We start from the raw sequence: 14511 nt of genomic DNA on the forward strand, positions 1-14511 counted from the left end.
ACAAGACTCTTCGACGTTTATCTCGGATGGCACTACGAACTCTCAGCAATGCTGAGCGTGACCTAAAGTTGTCCATGTCGTGTGCCTCAAGCCATTTTACGTGCGTCAGTAGTGCTAAGGACTGTATTATTTTTTACTATCTCGTTTGTGCTTATTGTTTACTGTACTTAATTGCTTCATGGCTCTTACCTATTGTTGCATGCATTTGCCCCCTGCCCCCCTCCCATTTTTGTTCTGTTTTAAGCATCAGGATGATGTTCTTTCAGAAGGGGCATTGCCACACGTTTTCGATTTCATTATTGCTCTATTCAGTTTTCGCTACAAAGACTGAACAATGCTCAGCACGAACCATGGCTGCAGTGTTCAAGAAGCTTCAGAACTGTAGTAGATCATTTTTTTAAGATTATGCGTATGATGCGAACGCTCAAGTTTAATTCATAGCTTCCATGACTGCTAGTGATGAGGCTGAAAATTTCAACACGTGAAGCGTGTTGTGTGTTGTGTCCTGGCCTCCACGAGCACCTTTAAGCGGTTCACCATACCTGCAGGCATCTGGTTGTCAACTGCTCCCCCTCTCCCCCTTCTTGCTACAAGTGAGTCACCACTCATTTTCCATGGAGTTCGGCTGCCACCTCCGAGTAGGAGTAAACACCTTTTTACCCGTCCAAACCGCACCCCGCACGTACGTTCACATGCTGACGACAACACTGGACAGTGGAGATGAGGAAGTGGATTTGTACCTACACTACGCAACGCTTTTGACAAGCTGTAAGTCATGTCTACGCACGGGCACTGCAATTGACTACCCGAATTCAATGGTCTATCATGGTCATTGTAATTTAAATGCCTGCAGTTTTACTTCGAGGCTAACAACATCACTGATGCCAACCTGCTAACGCTGTGCAAGGAGCAGGCATACGACACAGTCTGTGCCCTGATTCAGCCATGCACTCCAGCTACCGTAGACTACGATGTCATCGTAGCTGCGCTACAAAGGCACTATAACCCAAGGCCATCAAAGGTCTACAGTCGAGCCTGCTTCCAACGACGAGACGAACTGGAAAGCGTAAAAGTGAACGACTACGTAGTAGCTCTTAAAAAGCTCGCTGCTGACTGCAATTTTGGGACGTCGACATGGACAACTTCAGCAACACAGGACTTGCACAGGAGGGTGGATCGACCATTACGCTACCTTTGGAGTTGCGTGATCAAGTTGTGTGTGGACTGCATAACGAAGGCCTTCAACAACGCCTGTTCGCGGAGGCGAGTCTCACCTTCGCGAAAGCATACATCGCCCAGCAAACAGAGAGTGCCGGTCACTAGCAGAGGGATATTTAATGAAACGTCGAACTGGTACATTGCACCAGTCAGCCGTGAGATCATTGCACAACTACGACTTATTCAAGAAGAAAAAAAAATCACAGCAAATTCACGGGGTAAATGATGATGAGTGGAGAGAAGCTTCAGAAGGAATCATCGGTAAACCCTGAAACTCTTCTGTGCAATATGCCCACAATTAAAAGTGAAACACTCTGAGTGCGCGGCAACAGCGAACGGGTTTTATTACACCGCGCCCCCTAGTGTAGGTAGCTGAACGATTGCCTTCCACCAATTACACGTGCCATATGTGGCATCATTCCTATTAACGTCTCGCATCACCCCACAATTAAAAGTGAAACACGCCAAGTGCGCGCCAACAGCGAACGGGGTTTATTACACCGCGCCCCGAAGCGTACAATTGTTTCCCACCAAGTACCGTATTTACTCGATTCTACCGCGCCCTCGATTGTAACGCGCACCCGATTTCCACCGCGAAAAAAAAAAAAACGTAAGACATCGATTGCAATGCGCACCCATTTTTTCTCGCTGGCCCGCATGATCACACCACTCGAAAAAACGACTCCTTTCGGGAACGTCTTCCATTTAAATATGAGGTGCGGGCGAAGCTTGTGCCCATCTGACGTGTAACAGAGCATTGCCGTCACTGTAGTTTTACCGTGGACCGATGTCCGCACACGAACTTGCTTCGCCCCCTTCTTCTCGACGGTTGTGGTGCCAGGCATGTCGAAGTAAAGAGGCGTCTGATCGGCATTCCCGATTTGCCCAAGCAGGTAGTCGTTGTTGCGCCGCAAGTTTAGGACGAACCTCTGAAAACTGTGAAGCTTTTCATCGTACTCCTCCGCAAAACTTTTCGCATATGCATGTTCCCCTTCGGAGGGAAAAGCCTTTCCTCTTCATAAAGTTAGTTAGCCAGCACCTGCTCGCTTTAAACTGGCTCCGCATTAGACCTTTTTCTAAGACTAATTGCATAGCCCGCACTTGGAGCAGTTCTGCCGTCACGGGCCGCTGTGCTGCTCGCTGCTAAAGCACATACTCGCCGAGCAGCTCTTTAATTTGCGGAAACCGACCCTGCTGTGGTCCACTGAAGCCTTTGCGTAAAGCTTTGCTGTCGAAAATCTTCTGCTTTTGTTTCCGCCGGTCCCGCACGCACGTTTCGGGAACTCCGAACGACCGCGATGCGGCCCGATTTCCGTTCGTTTCTGCACACGCGATGACTTTTCTTTTAAAAGCGGCATCGTGGTGCACTCGAGTTTTTAGAGTCGGCCATTCCACGCCGTCGATGCTAATGCACTACTAGATGACGAACTCCTCAGCACACGTCCGAAGTGCCGCACATGAGAAACACATAGGCAGAAATGGACGACGCGCCATGCCGACGCACGTAGGGGGCGGCCATTTTAGATTTGCCGATGGCAATAGATTGGCCGTAATTTTTTTGTTCGTACTCGATTCTAACGCGCATGCGATTTATGAACTCGCTTAACCGGAAAAAAGGTGCGCGTTAGATTCGAGTAATTACAGTACACGCGCCATATGTGACATAATTCCTAATAATGTCTCGCATCTTTCATCATCAACTACAAGTACCGTCATCTAGTTTTGTAACATCTCGCATCTTTTCATCAGCTACAAGTACTGCCACCTAGTGAACACTCGAACTAAACTAGAGGTGGCTACCTACTACAACTACATACATCGGGGATGACCGACCCACGCCTTAAGGAGCTTCGCCCCTAAAACGCAGCGCTGTTGGCGATGCAACGACTTGGACAATACCCCAGGTGTGCCGATTCAAGAAAGCTACCCGCACCTTTTGCAAAAACTGGACCACATTGAAAAGGCATCTGTCACCAAATGCAAACAGCTCGGATTGAAGGCTTCAGTGCAATGGAATAACAAGGTCGATGCACAAGTGTGCCAGACTCAAGATAACATAACCTGAATAGCACAAACATCATTCGCACTATATGACTTGAAGATTGTTGCCAACTTTGGCACAAGACCAAAAATATTGATAGAAATCAGGGTACAATAGCGCCCCATCAAGTTTGAGGTGGGTTCCGGAGCAGCATGCATGCTCAGCAGTGAGGAATCTTTTCGAGCTACTTCGAGCGAGAACACGCTAGCTCTTTTACAAGACGACACGCAGCTGGGGACGTGGTCTAGACATTCTCTTCCACTACTGGGCTGTGCCAACGTAGACATCTGCTACAAGAGTGAAACCCATGAGCTCCCCTTGCTAGTTGTCCATGGTTCTGGATCAAGCCATTTAGAACGAATTTGATTCACCCCTTTTGAAGTGGTCATTGGCGGAGTTCATCACGTATTCAGCTATTCGTCAATAGAGCAGCTTCAAGAGAAGTACAAAGTGCTTTTCTCTGAAGAAATACCAGGAAACAACGGACCTCCAGTCACACTTTGGCTGTTTAAGGACGCTACGCCGAAATTTTTCGAAGCTAGTTCACAAGCTTCCGCCTAACAAACGTCAGTGGAGAATGAGGTTGACCGACTGCAGAAAGAAAGAATCACTGAACTGACGCAACATTCAAAGTGGGCTACACCCCTCGCTGTCGTCCAAATGAGAAACGGTACTCTACACCTCTGCGGAGACTACCGGAGCGCTGTCAACCTGGCGACAAAAGCATCTATTTACCCACTACCGACTCCACAAGAGGTCTTTAGTGTGTTTTGGGGGGGGGAAAGATCTTCATCACCTTAGACTTGACACAAGCCTACCAGCAACTGAACGTGAACGAACCAACGCCTGCACTAATGATAAATACCATTAGGGGTTCTTACAAAGTCAAAAGGCTACCATTCGGGCTCTTAGCAGGGCTCTGTGCAAAGTGGGGGCAGCCCTTTCCTAAGCTGACGACCAGGGATGAAAAGCCCCAATTGCTTTTGCATCATGCACCTTATCACAGGCAGAGAGAAATTATTTTTTTTATTATCTATGCAGCTGATGACTTCGAGCAGAAGAGTGACATTCGTAACAGACCATCGGCCCTTACGCGTCCCCACAAACCATTGGCACAGACATTGTCGCCACGAATGACACAATGGTGCATCATAATGCTAGTGTATGATTATGAACTCGTACATTGCACTGTTGGGAAGAAACACCAGAACGCTGATGCACTAAGCCGCCTGTGGCTAGACGCGACGAACCACCCCCATCGGGTGATATGTTCAAGATGCTGCCAAGCCCTTGAATAACAGCTGACATGGTAGTTGCATCAACGCAGGAGTGTGTTGGTTTGGAGGAAGTCTGCGCAGCTACACAAGAAGCCAACATGCAGAAGCTAAAGTGTGAACAACTCTTCAGTGCTTATCGCAAGCAAGCTGCGGAGTTAAGCACTCATCGCAGCTGCATCAATTTTGAATCATGAGTTATGATCCCGGCGGCACTTCGCAAACAAGCCATGTCGCTTCTCCATGCAGGTTATCGAGGCATTGTTGCCATTAAGTGTGCCGGAAGTTAGATCTGAAGGCCAGGTATCGACCATGACAACAGTGCAAGACTTGTCAATGCAACCCACCAAGAGCCCCTATTCTTGAATGGGAAAGACCAAACACACCTTGACACACCCTGCACATTGATTTTGCTGGAACTATCAAAGGGTGTGTGGGAAAACCACACTTCGGCATCTATAGCACCAAATGAGAGAGAAGCGAACCCGAGCGTTCGTGTTCTCAGTTCTTTGATGCACGCGCTATTCGCGCAGGAGGTTCAAACAATTTTCAACTGGGTGTTCATTTCTGGTGGTTGTAGACACATGCACAAAGTGCCCTGAGGTAAAGCGAATGGCTACATCATCAGCAGCAGTTATCGACACCCTCTGGTCATTGTTTGCAACTTTCGGCCTACCACGCAAGGTAGTCTCGGACAACGGTGCTCTGTTTGTGTCCATGGAGATTCTCAAGTTTTACAGTGACAGCGGCGTCTCATCTGTTTAATCAGTTCCTTACCGCCCGGCAACAAACGGACAAGCCGAGTGCTACGTGGCAGAGCTTAAACGTGCTCTTACAAAAGATCAGACTGGAACAATTCAATGCCACGTCACGCGCTTTTTCTTCAGGCAGCACAACACTTAAAAGAACCCCAGGGCAAACGCTAGGAAGATTTATGTTTTGACGAGAAATGAGAACCCAGCTGACAGCGGTTGTCCCAGAGCCCTCTTCAGAAACATTGTCGGGGGAAGAAAAGCTCTTGCATATCGGGAGAACTGAAATTGGATAACACATATACGCATGCCAGTTCATTGAAAAACTCAGCTGGATTGAAGCGACAGCATTCAAATGCATAGGTTTGCCATCGTAGCTCGTCGACATAGGCAGGCGGAAGGGCCACTTGGCACGTCATTCAGGGAATTCGCCAAAAGAGGCTCCCTTCCAAGCAGGTACCCGTGAGGAAGCGTCATCACACCTAACCTGGCATCTCCCACAAGATGAATCGGTGCCGCTGCCAGTTGGCCCACAACACAAGGGCATTCGCACACAGCAAGCGGAGGCCTCTCCAAACAGGCCCAAGCGTCCACGCATCCACGACAACCCCCAGATCGCTTCCAAGCAACGATCTAATAAGGGAGGAGATCTGTCCTAACACGAGCACCTTTGTTCCCAAGCGAACAGTCTAAACGGTTCATTGTACTAGCAGGCGTCTGGTTGTCGACTGCTCCCCCAGCTTGTTAGAAACGAGTCACCACTCGTTTCCTTCAGAGTATGGCTTCCACCTCTGAATAGGAATAAACACATTTTAGCCCATACAGACTGTCTATGCTTTTTAGACCACCGTGCGAACGACAACAACACTGGACATAACAGTATGAAAGACAGCGCATCCTAACAATGATCAGTTGATTGATGCTCTGTATGTCACTATCAGTGCCAGTGTGTATCACTGCAATCTGACTTGCAGTTTACTGGCCACAAGTTTGGTCCACTTCATGACCCTATGACAATATAAAAGACGCATAACCTAAGCATTTAAAGCTAAGCATTCATTTCATGCTCATACAAATTAGTGAGCAATGACTTTAGGCAGTAATATCAGTAGTATTGGTAGGCCAACCATCGAATAGCTTGCACAAAGAAGAAAGCAAGTGCCTGATTTCATTGCATAAGCCACCTTGCGTGCCTGAGGACAAGTATTGCTCCTTGCTTGAATATGTGAAGATAAGGTTTTTTTTCACCCGCTGTGCCACCTGTTAGCTTGTGTAGTGTCGTGAATTCTCTTGTGTTCGTGTATGATTCCTTGCTTTCTTCAATACTTTCAGTCATAGTGTGTACAAATGGAGATGCCAACTTCAATGGCACGTCACGCACCACGTGTTTCATCAAATGGCTTGAAACTTAGTGTACACATTCGTGCAGGCCTGCAGAGTGGAGAACTGTCGATCATTTAACTTCATTATGCTGCAAAGGGTCAATTTGCTGGATGCACTACCATGTTCAACGATTGTTCAAAGTGACTTATTACTAGACCAACGTGAAAAGTGTTTTTTCCTTCACTCGAATCAAATACAACCAAAAAACAAACTGCACATGCATTTGGGTGTAGTGGCGGATTTTTTTTATCAAACTACTAAAGCTGACCAGCGGCAGTATAATTAGGTAGTTGCACAATCATTACTTTTAATTACCCAAACTCACACAGAACAGTGCTGTCCTTTATTTTCTTACTTGGATTGTAATACTGGGTGCCCCGGAATTACGCCATGCGAATATTACGCATTTCTGACAGATAATCATAATTTGTGACATGAATGCCTACCACCTAGTTCAGCTGTCTGCTTAATAGGCAAAGAGGTTATGCTCTTCAGTAACATTTGCTGGCAGGCTGCTTTGTGATGCATAGTTCATAAGTAAAATGGCACACGCAGTGTCAACTTACCTAATTGAAGGCAGCACTCAGTCTTCACGTCGCATGTGTGCTGCTTTACCTATGGATTAATGGTATGATCTTGCACATTTATGCTGTGTTGCAAAGTCATCAGCAACTCTTTTTTTTACAGATGAATAGTGATGGTGACAGACCAGTGGGTGACGAGTTATATGACATTCCTATAGGCGCCACAACTACAGATCTACCTGCTGGAGTCCTCTACAGGGTGAGAGCTTCATGCTTCCTCACTGGCGCCCCTTACACCATGTTTTGTTGCAGGTCCGTGCTACGTACAAGTACACAGCCGAGGATGTGGACGAGCTCAACTTTGAAAGTGGCGAGATCATTCGAGTTATCGAGTACGATGACCCCGAAGAGCAGGTAAGGCGATGGCAGAGAAGTATGGGTTGCAGAAGTTCCTCATCGTTCATGTTCATTTTGCAGGAAGAAGGCTGGCTGATGGGCATCAAAGAGTCGACGGGCGAAAAGGGCCTCTTTCCAGCGAACTTTACACGGCCCATTTGAGGCTCGAGTGGGACGCCCTGTGATCGGCGTCGCATATTTTCTTCGTTTCCTCGAAACTTGACGCAGTAACTGCCAGCTTAGGGAGTGCTCCCACGTTTGCTGTATTGTACTTTGCTTGGAAGTGCCATTTGTAGCAGAAGGGTGCTCCCAAAGCGGCAGGATACAATTTAACGACACATTTAATCGAGTAGGAGTATGCTCTACTAGCAGCAGTCTTTCCAAGGAAAACATGATGGCCTTTCCCATTTGTTGGTGATTAACACTTCTGGCTGTCCTGGACTGTTCATCCAAGCCCTGCATACACCCATTGAGCAGTGTTTCCCCACACTTTCTTCGCCCCCAGAGAGCCTTCTCTTCTGATCTATCTTGACTCTGGTCTTTCCATATGGTGTGGATACAGAGTGGTATATAGAAACTTGGAAACCTCACATCGTTGCTGTGTACTTATTTATTCTTTTCTCGAAGACCAGAAAGTTTCATTCGCTTTTGTTTACTTTTTTGTACCTTATCACTGTAGTTCCTGATGAGTTCATGTCCTTCTTCAGGAGGCAGAAATTGTGCACTTTTTTTCCTGTAGATAACCATTATCAGTGAAGCACCACTAATGCAAGAGTTGCCTCTTTCACGTGAGGCAGCTTTCTCGTGTGACGATCCCAGTTTTCCGTCCAAAGGGGTCATATTATTTTTGGCTCCAGTCTTTTGACACGTTTGCTGGGCATCCTCACTGTGTGCTCCAAGTGCCAAGTTCGCAGCTGCTGCCTTTTGTGTGGCTTTCCACCCAAGAGACTATTGGAATACGCTCGTTGCTAGTCTTAGCGACAGCAGTATTCTCTCAGCATTTTTTACTCACTGCCAAATTGCACAAGCCATTGCCAACTGGCTAAGAGGGAGACTTCCTGGCAGCTTTCAATACTTGTGCATGAGACGGTCTTTTCGTCTTCCTAATAAAAAGTTCTCTATAGACATCAAAGTGATCTGCTGTAAGTTGGATATACAGCCAATGGGAAGTGCACCTTCACTGTTTGGTCTTTACAGTCTTGTTAAAGGTTCTTCCAGCAGTTCTTCAGTAGCTTGGGCTTCTCGGTTATAGACCGCGAAAAGATTACGCCGCCATCTACATCTGTGTTCCATAGGACATCTTTGTACCTTTTTCTTTAGTCTGCCTGTTTCTTTTTCCATATGGACTTATGCCTGTTCCATATCTCATTTCAAGTACTTTCGTTTAGTTTGGTAAATAAGAGATATTTGCAATCAAAGCACTCAGCGCCTCACCCTGTATGTTAATCATGTCACCAGGCTTGCTTTGTCTGTGGCAATTTTTTTTCCTTGCTACTTGCAATGTAATAACATTCAGATCTGATATTGTCTTATGTATAGTAAAAAAATGGATTCCCATAGTTTTCTGACTTCTTTCATTCTTACTTTGTGTGCATGCGTACCATGCTTTCCTGAAAACCACTTCAGAAAGTCTAGTTCGTAAAATGCAATGCTGCTGCTGATTGTTTCAAATGCGCTTCCTTGAGGCAGTGGCAAGTCAAGTCAAGGAGCACTTCTAATACTGGCGTGCGAGAATGAAGATGGCCCAGGGTATTGCAGGGCGAGGGTGATTCTTGCTTCCATGCTAGTTGCGTCTGTGACCCGGGCCACTACACAATCATGAATGGTGCAGTGTACTTGCTGTTCACTGGTCCAGCGGCATTAACAAAAGAATATCCTCTGCCCTCACCTCTCCGAAAAGAATCGTGGGGTATGGGAATACGTAGCGTCCATAACGGCGTTTCGCACGTGAGAACTCAGCGTTAGAAGAATAATGTTTTTTTTTTTCTTGCACCCTGCAGCCAATAGCGCCGTTCACCACACGGCGCGCTTTTATGTCGCGAGAAACATGGTAGCTCTAGTAGCTAGCGTGCACGTATAAAAAAAATTCGGCAGATCCCACGTACCTGGGAATCGACGTTATGCTAAGCATGTGGAGGAAAGGTGACCGTGTTGCATTCTTTACTAAAATTTACTAAATTTTACGCTAAATATATGTACTAATGTTGTACGCACAGACTTATGTTGAAGAATTGCAGATGTTTATATAACCAGTTGTTTGCACTCGTGCAACGATGCCAAATGGAACATGTGTACTAGCAGCACGAGAAGCCGATATTAAGCGCTGATGCTCGCAAGGATGCTGGCCCTGGACATTGCTACATAAATCAACTTCAGCACATGGCAACTAACCACAATTGACGTTAACCCGACGTGACGGCTGTATCAAACGATATTGATTGATTGATTGATACGTGGGGTTTAACGTCCCAAAACCACCATTTGACTATAAGAGACGCCGTAGTGGAGGGCTCCGGAAATTTCGACCACATGGGGTAATGTGCACCCAAATCTGAGCACGCTGTATCAAACGAGTAAATATGACATATAAAACATATAAAGTTTATAAAATTGGGTAGGCAGCACTGCAACCACTATTGACATTTCACGAAGATTAGCGTCTATATGAAAAGTAAGACCTGTCGTAGCTCTGTGTTAAAATGCCTCATTGGCATGGAGAATGCTTGGATTCGATTCCAGCTAGCTGGGACCCTGACATTCATTCTTTGCATTCATCGGGTCAACGCTACCAATGTCGGGTATTTCTTAACACTCGCACGTTAAAATTGCCCATGTGTGTTCTTGCTCCTGGGTAGACACAGCTGCATTTAGCAAATAGGAAACCGGGCGGGGCCATTGCCTGCAAATTATGCAAGGCTAGATCCGCCGGCTACCTACAACATCCTTAACCTTATCCTTATCCTGGGTAGATACTAAGTGGCTATCACCTGTGGCACATACTTGCGTACGAGCAACACATACCCGCTTGTGGGTATGTGCCACTGTCTGAGGGGGGATGTTTGACAACGTTCGCAACGGGATTATGACATTATTCATGTCTTGACCAGCCCATCATATTTATCGAATCTTAGCCTCCCATGCTAATTTTGGTTAACGCCAAATTAACGGGGTGACCATGAAGGCACCCAAACGTAAGCGGCTAGATAGATAGATATATGCTCAAAGTCGCCAAAGTTCACTAAGAAATGCTTCGCATTTAAAATACTACGAAGTGAACAAAACAAACGACGTTCTAAGTGTTGGCGTTTCACAGCGGCGTCTTGAGCACACATTTCTGGCTCTTCTTGAGAGGCGCCCAGCCAGCGAACGGATGAAAAAGTGGGGCACAGGAAGGAGTGAGAACGAACGGCGAAAGACGGAACGGCGAAGCACTGCACCTACTCTCGCACAATATGCTCCGGTTGCTAGGGGCGAGGATAAGTGCGCACGCCTGTAGCTGTTGCTATGGGAGAGGGAATTAGAGCAGAGAGGTAACACTTGCAGGCGTGCGGACAACGCCAGATGCCTGACACAGCCCGACTAAAAAGTGCATCTCTGTGTCCGAGTACTTGTCGTAAATCTTGGCCCATGCCCGACGTTGATGGTCAATGGAACTCTGGATGCAAGTTGCGTGGTAGCGATTTGATGATGCCTCTGTTCATTTCGAATACTTCATTTTCCATCTAAACTTGGGTAACTTGGGGCAGTTTGGAACCTTTTCTTCAGCCTTTTTCCAGTACTAGCTCTAGCTCTTTCTAGGTTGAGCTCTCTGTCATACTTTTGCTTGCCAGGAATGTCTTCTGGGCGATATTTTTCTTTAATGACAGTTCTACCTTTCGGATGTAACCTAGTGCTTCGTACTTTTTCAATAAATTTCTTCCATCTACGTTGTGTTTGAAGAAAATGAGACGATGCTAAGCCACCAAGAAGACAAGGCAAAAGGAAGGAGCATCTTCCTTTTGCTCTTTCCTTTTCGGTGATTTTGCATAGTCTAATTTTGTTGAAGCATGCAACTAGTATACCCCAACAAGTTTTAGTTAAAGATATACTGTTGTTTCACTGTAATGGACTTCATATATAGTGCTTTTATATTAATAAGAACTGGCAGACAGCCATGCCAAACAAAGCATAGGGGATGTTATTTTACATTGAAATAATATCCGCTATACTTTCCAAAACATGTGCGCGCAACTCGTCAGTTGACAGGAAACATCAACATAGGAAAGCGACCACTCAAAATCAGTAAAACTTGAGACATTGCGGACACTTTGAAGCAATGTCAAAATTGAGTGAAACAGGAAGAAGTTAACACAGAAATACGCGGAAAAAGGTGGGTCATCCAGGGCACTAAGCTGGCCTAAGATCGCAAGGTCTGAGGTTCAAAACCACGCCATTCTCTTTTTTTTTTTATAGACTTTCAAACAGTTGAGAAAAGAAGGCCAGGCTAGCTACGAGAAAGGTGACGTTGAGATCTGATAGGCGGGCAGGTGGTACTCTACAGCGCTAAGAAATGCAACAAAACGCCTTACTTAGAGATAGCGAAGCAACCTAGCATGGCATGATAAAAATCAGTTCGAATGCAGATACCGGACCATTTTCTGCCGTATATTTACTTAAAACGCGTAAAACAAGAGGTCTAGAGTGCGACCTCATTGGCGACCAGCTGCTGGTAATGCACTCCCTCACCAGAGCAAGATTAACTACCCTGGTGCAGTACCTGGGCACAACCTCCCATGAACACAGCAATTAACCCTTGGCCCTCAGTCCCCAGCAGCTGCGAAGCAACTGTCTAAGGCGGCAGTCAAGCATGCGATGCAGCGGGGAGTGCCAAGAATATCTGGGTCCAGAAAGGCCGCCATTGGAATCTGAACTTGGCTACCTTCAATGCCAGAACACTACCAATTGTGGCTAGTCTAGCTCTCCTATTCGAGGAACGAGAGGGTGTTTAATTCCCCCAGATTTCTTCCATCTACATTGTGTTTGAAGAAAATTAGACGACGCAAAGCCACCCAGAAGACAAGGCAAAAGGAAAGAGCATCTTCTTTTTGCTCTTTGCTTCTTGGTGATTTTGCTTAGTCTAATTTTCTTTAAGCATGCAACTGGTATACCCCAACTAGTTTTACTTTAAAATATACTGTTTTGCACTGTAATGGACTTTGTACCTAGCACTTTTATATTAAGAACTAGCAGACAGTAATGCCAAACAAAGCATAGGGGATGTTATTTTACATTGAAATAGGATGTATTGGAGCTCAGCGAAGTTAAGAGGACACGTGAGGCTTATAGAGAGCTGAAGAACGGACACGTTTTATGCTACCGTGGATTAGTGGGCAGAAAATAACTAGGGGTGAGGTTTTCTGTACACAAGAATATCACCAGTAACAAAGAGAAATACTATAGTATCAGTGAGAGGAGGGCAGGTATAATAATCAAGTTTAACAAAAAGCACAACATGGAGGTAGCACAGGCCTACACGCCGACATCGAGCCATGATGATCATTTGGTTGAATGCTTCTATGAACGCTTAATGTCAGCCATTAACAAAGTCACAGTATACTATTTTGATAGGTGACTTTAGTGCCAAAGTAGGCAAAAAACAGGGCAGGGGCTCTAGAAATGCCAGAGGGGAGTTATGGGTATAGATCACAGAAGGCAATAATTTACTTATCTTGAATACCTTCTTCAAAAAACAAGACCCCCCCATGTATTCCGGCCACTATCCGCCGACATATGCAGGGCATGAAACGCTCGCATCTCGTTTCACTTTCAGTAAGGCTGTCTCAAGGTTGCTTTTTTCATCCGCTAGGTTATGTATTCTGGCGCTGCAGTTTGAATAAAAAGCTCAACTGAACGGTCGGTTGTATTCTGCGCATTTCTCAATTACCTGATTGATAGTATGAATATGGTCTATTGTGGAGTAGCCTGTACAAAATCCTGTTTGATCTTTTGGTTGAACTCTCAATAGTTTGTTCTTTAGTTTGTAAAGAACGGACAGTAAGCTGATTGGCCTGTAATCATGGCCAATCAGCTTGGGTCCTGCAGTGGGCATGGTGAGGCTGGTGATGATTTCTGGTGCAGGGAGGCTCATTTGTATGCCACTGTATAACAGTCAGTGATCATGGGAGAGGCCTTTGCCCTGCAGTGAGCATAGTGAGGCTGATGATGATTTCTGGTGCACAGAGGCTCGTTTGTATGCCACTGTATAATAGTAACCATGTTCATGGGAGATGCCTTTGCCTTGCAGAGGTCATAGTGAGGCTGATGATGATTTATGGTGCACAGAGGCTTGTTTCTATGCCACTGTATAATAGTCTCAGTGGTCATCAGAGACACTTTTGCCCTACAGTGGGCAAAGTGAGGCCGATGATGATTTCTGGTGCACAGTGGCTCGCTTGTATGCCACTGTACAATAGTCTTGGTGATCATCGGAGATGCCTTTGCCCTGCAATGGTTATAGTGAGGCTGATGATTTCTTCTGGTGCACACAGGCTTGTTTGTATGCCAGTGTATAATTATCTCAATGATCATGGGAGATGCCTTTGCCCTGCAATGGGCATAGCGAGGCTGATTATTATTTTCAGTGCACAGAGGCTTGTTTGTAGGCCACTGTGTAATAATCTCAGTGATCATGGGAGAGGCATTTGCCCTGCAGTGGCTATAGTGAGGGTGATAATTTGTGGTGCACAGAGGCTCGTTTGTTTGCCACTGTATAATAGTTGCAGTGATCATGGGAGAGGCCTTTGCCCTGCAGCGGGCATAGTGAGGCTGATTATTTCGAGTGTAGAGGCTCGTTTGTATGCCTCTGTATAATAGTCGCAGTGTTAACCGTCATGTGTGTTACACGTTGCAACTTTGTTGGTTCATAAGATAGTAAAATTAAATTT

General features: G+C 45.9%; 1 protein-coding gene across 10 annotated transcripts in view; it reads left to right on the forward strand.

The window, feature by feature from the left end:
• The window catches only part of Amph (amphiphysin), a 197406-nt gene extending 185893 nt beyond the window's left edge, over positions 1–11513 (forward strand). For 7 of the 10 annotated variants that reach the window (XM_037423611.2, XM_075893965.1, XM_037423613.2 and 4 more), the window contains 2 exons: positions 7356–7451; positions 7505–11513. In XM_037423611.2, the coding sequence (XP_037279508.2) occupies positions 7356–7451; positions 7505–7750 (342 nt within the window). In that variant the 3' untranslated portion in view covers positions 7751–11513. The remainder of the gene's footprint in view (positions 1–7355; positions 7452–7504) is intronic. The other 3 variants (XM_037423612.2, XM_037423616.2, XM_075893969.1) reach the window with 1 other exon arrangement.
• Positions 11514–14511: the final 2998 nt, after the last annotated feature.

The sequence above is a fragment of the Rhipicephalus microplus genome, chromosome 4, assembly GCF_043290135.1.
Source record: "Rhipicephalus microplus isolate Deutch F79 chromosome 4, USDA_Rmic, whole genome shotgun sequence".
Lineage (NCBI taxonomy): Eukaryota > Metazoa > Arthropoda > Arachnida > Ixodida > Ixodidae > Rhipicephalus > Rhipicephalus microplus.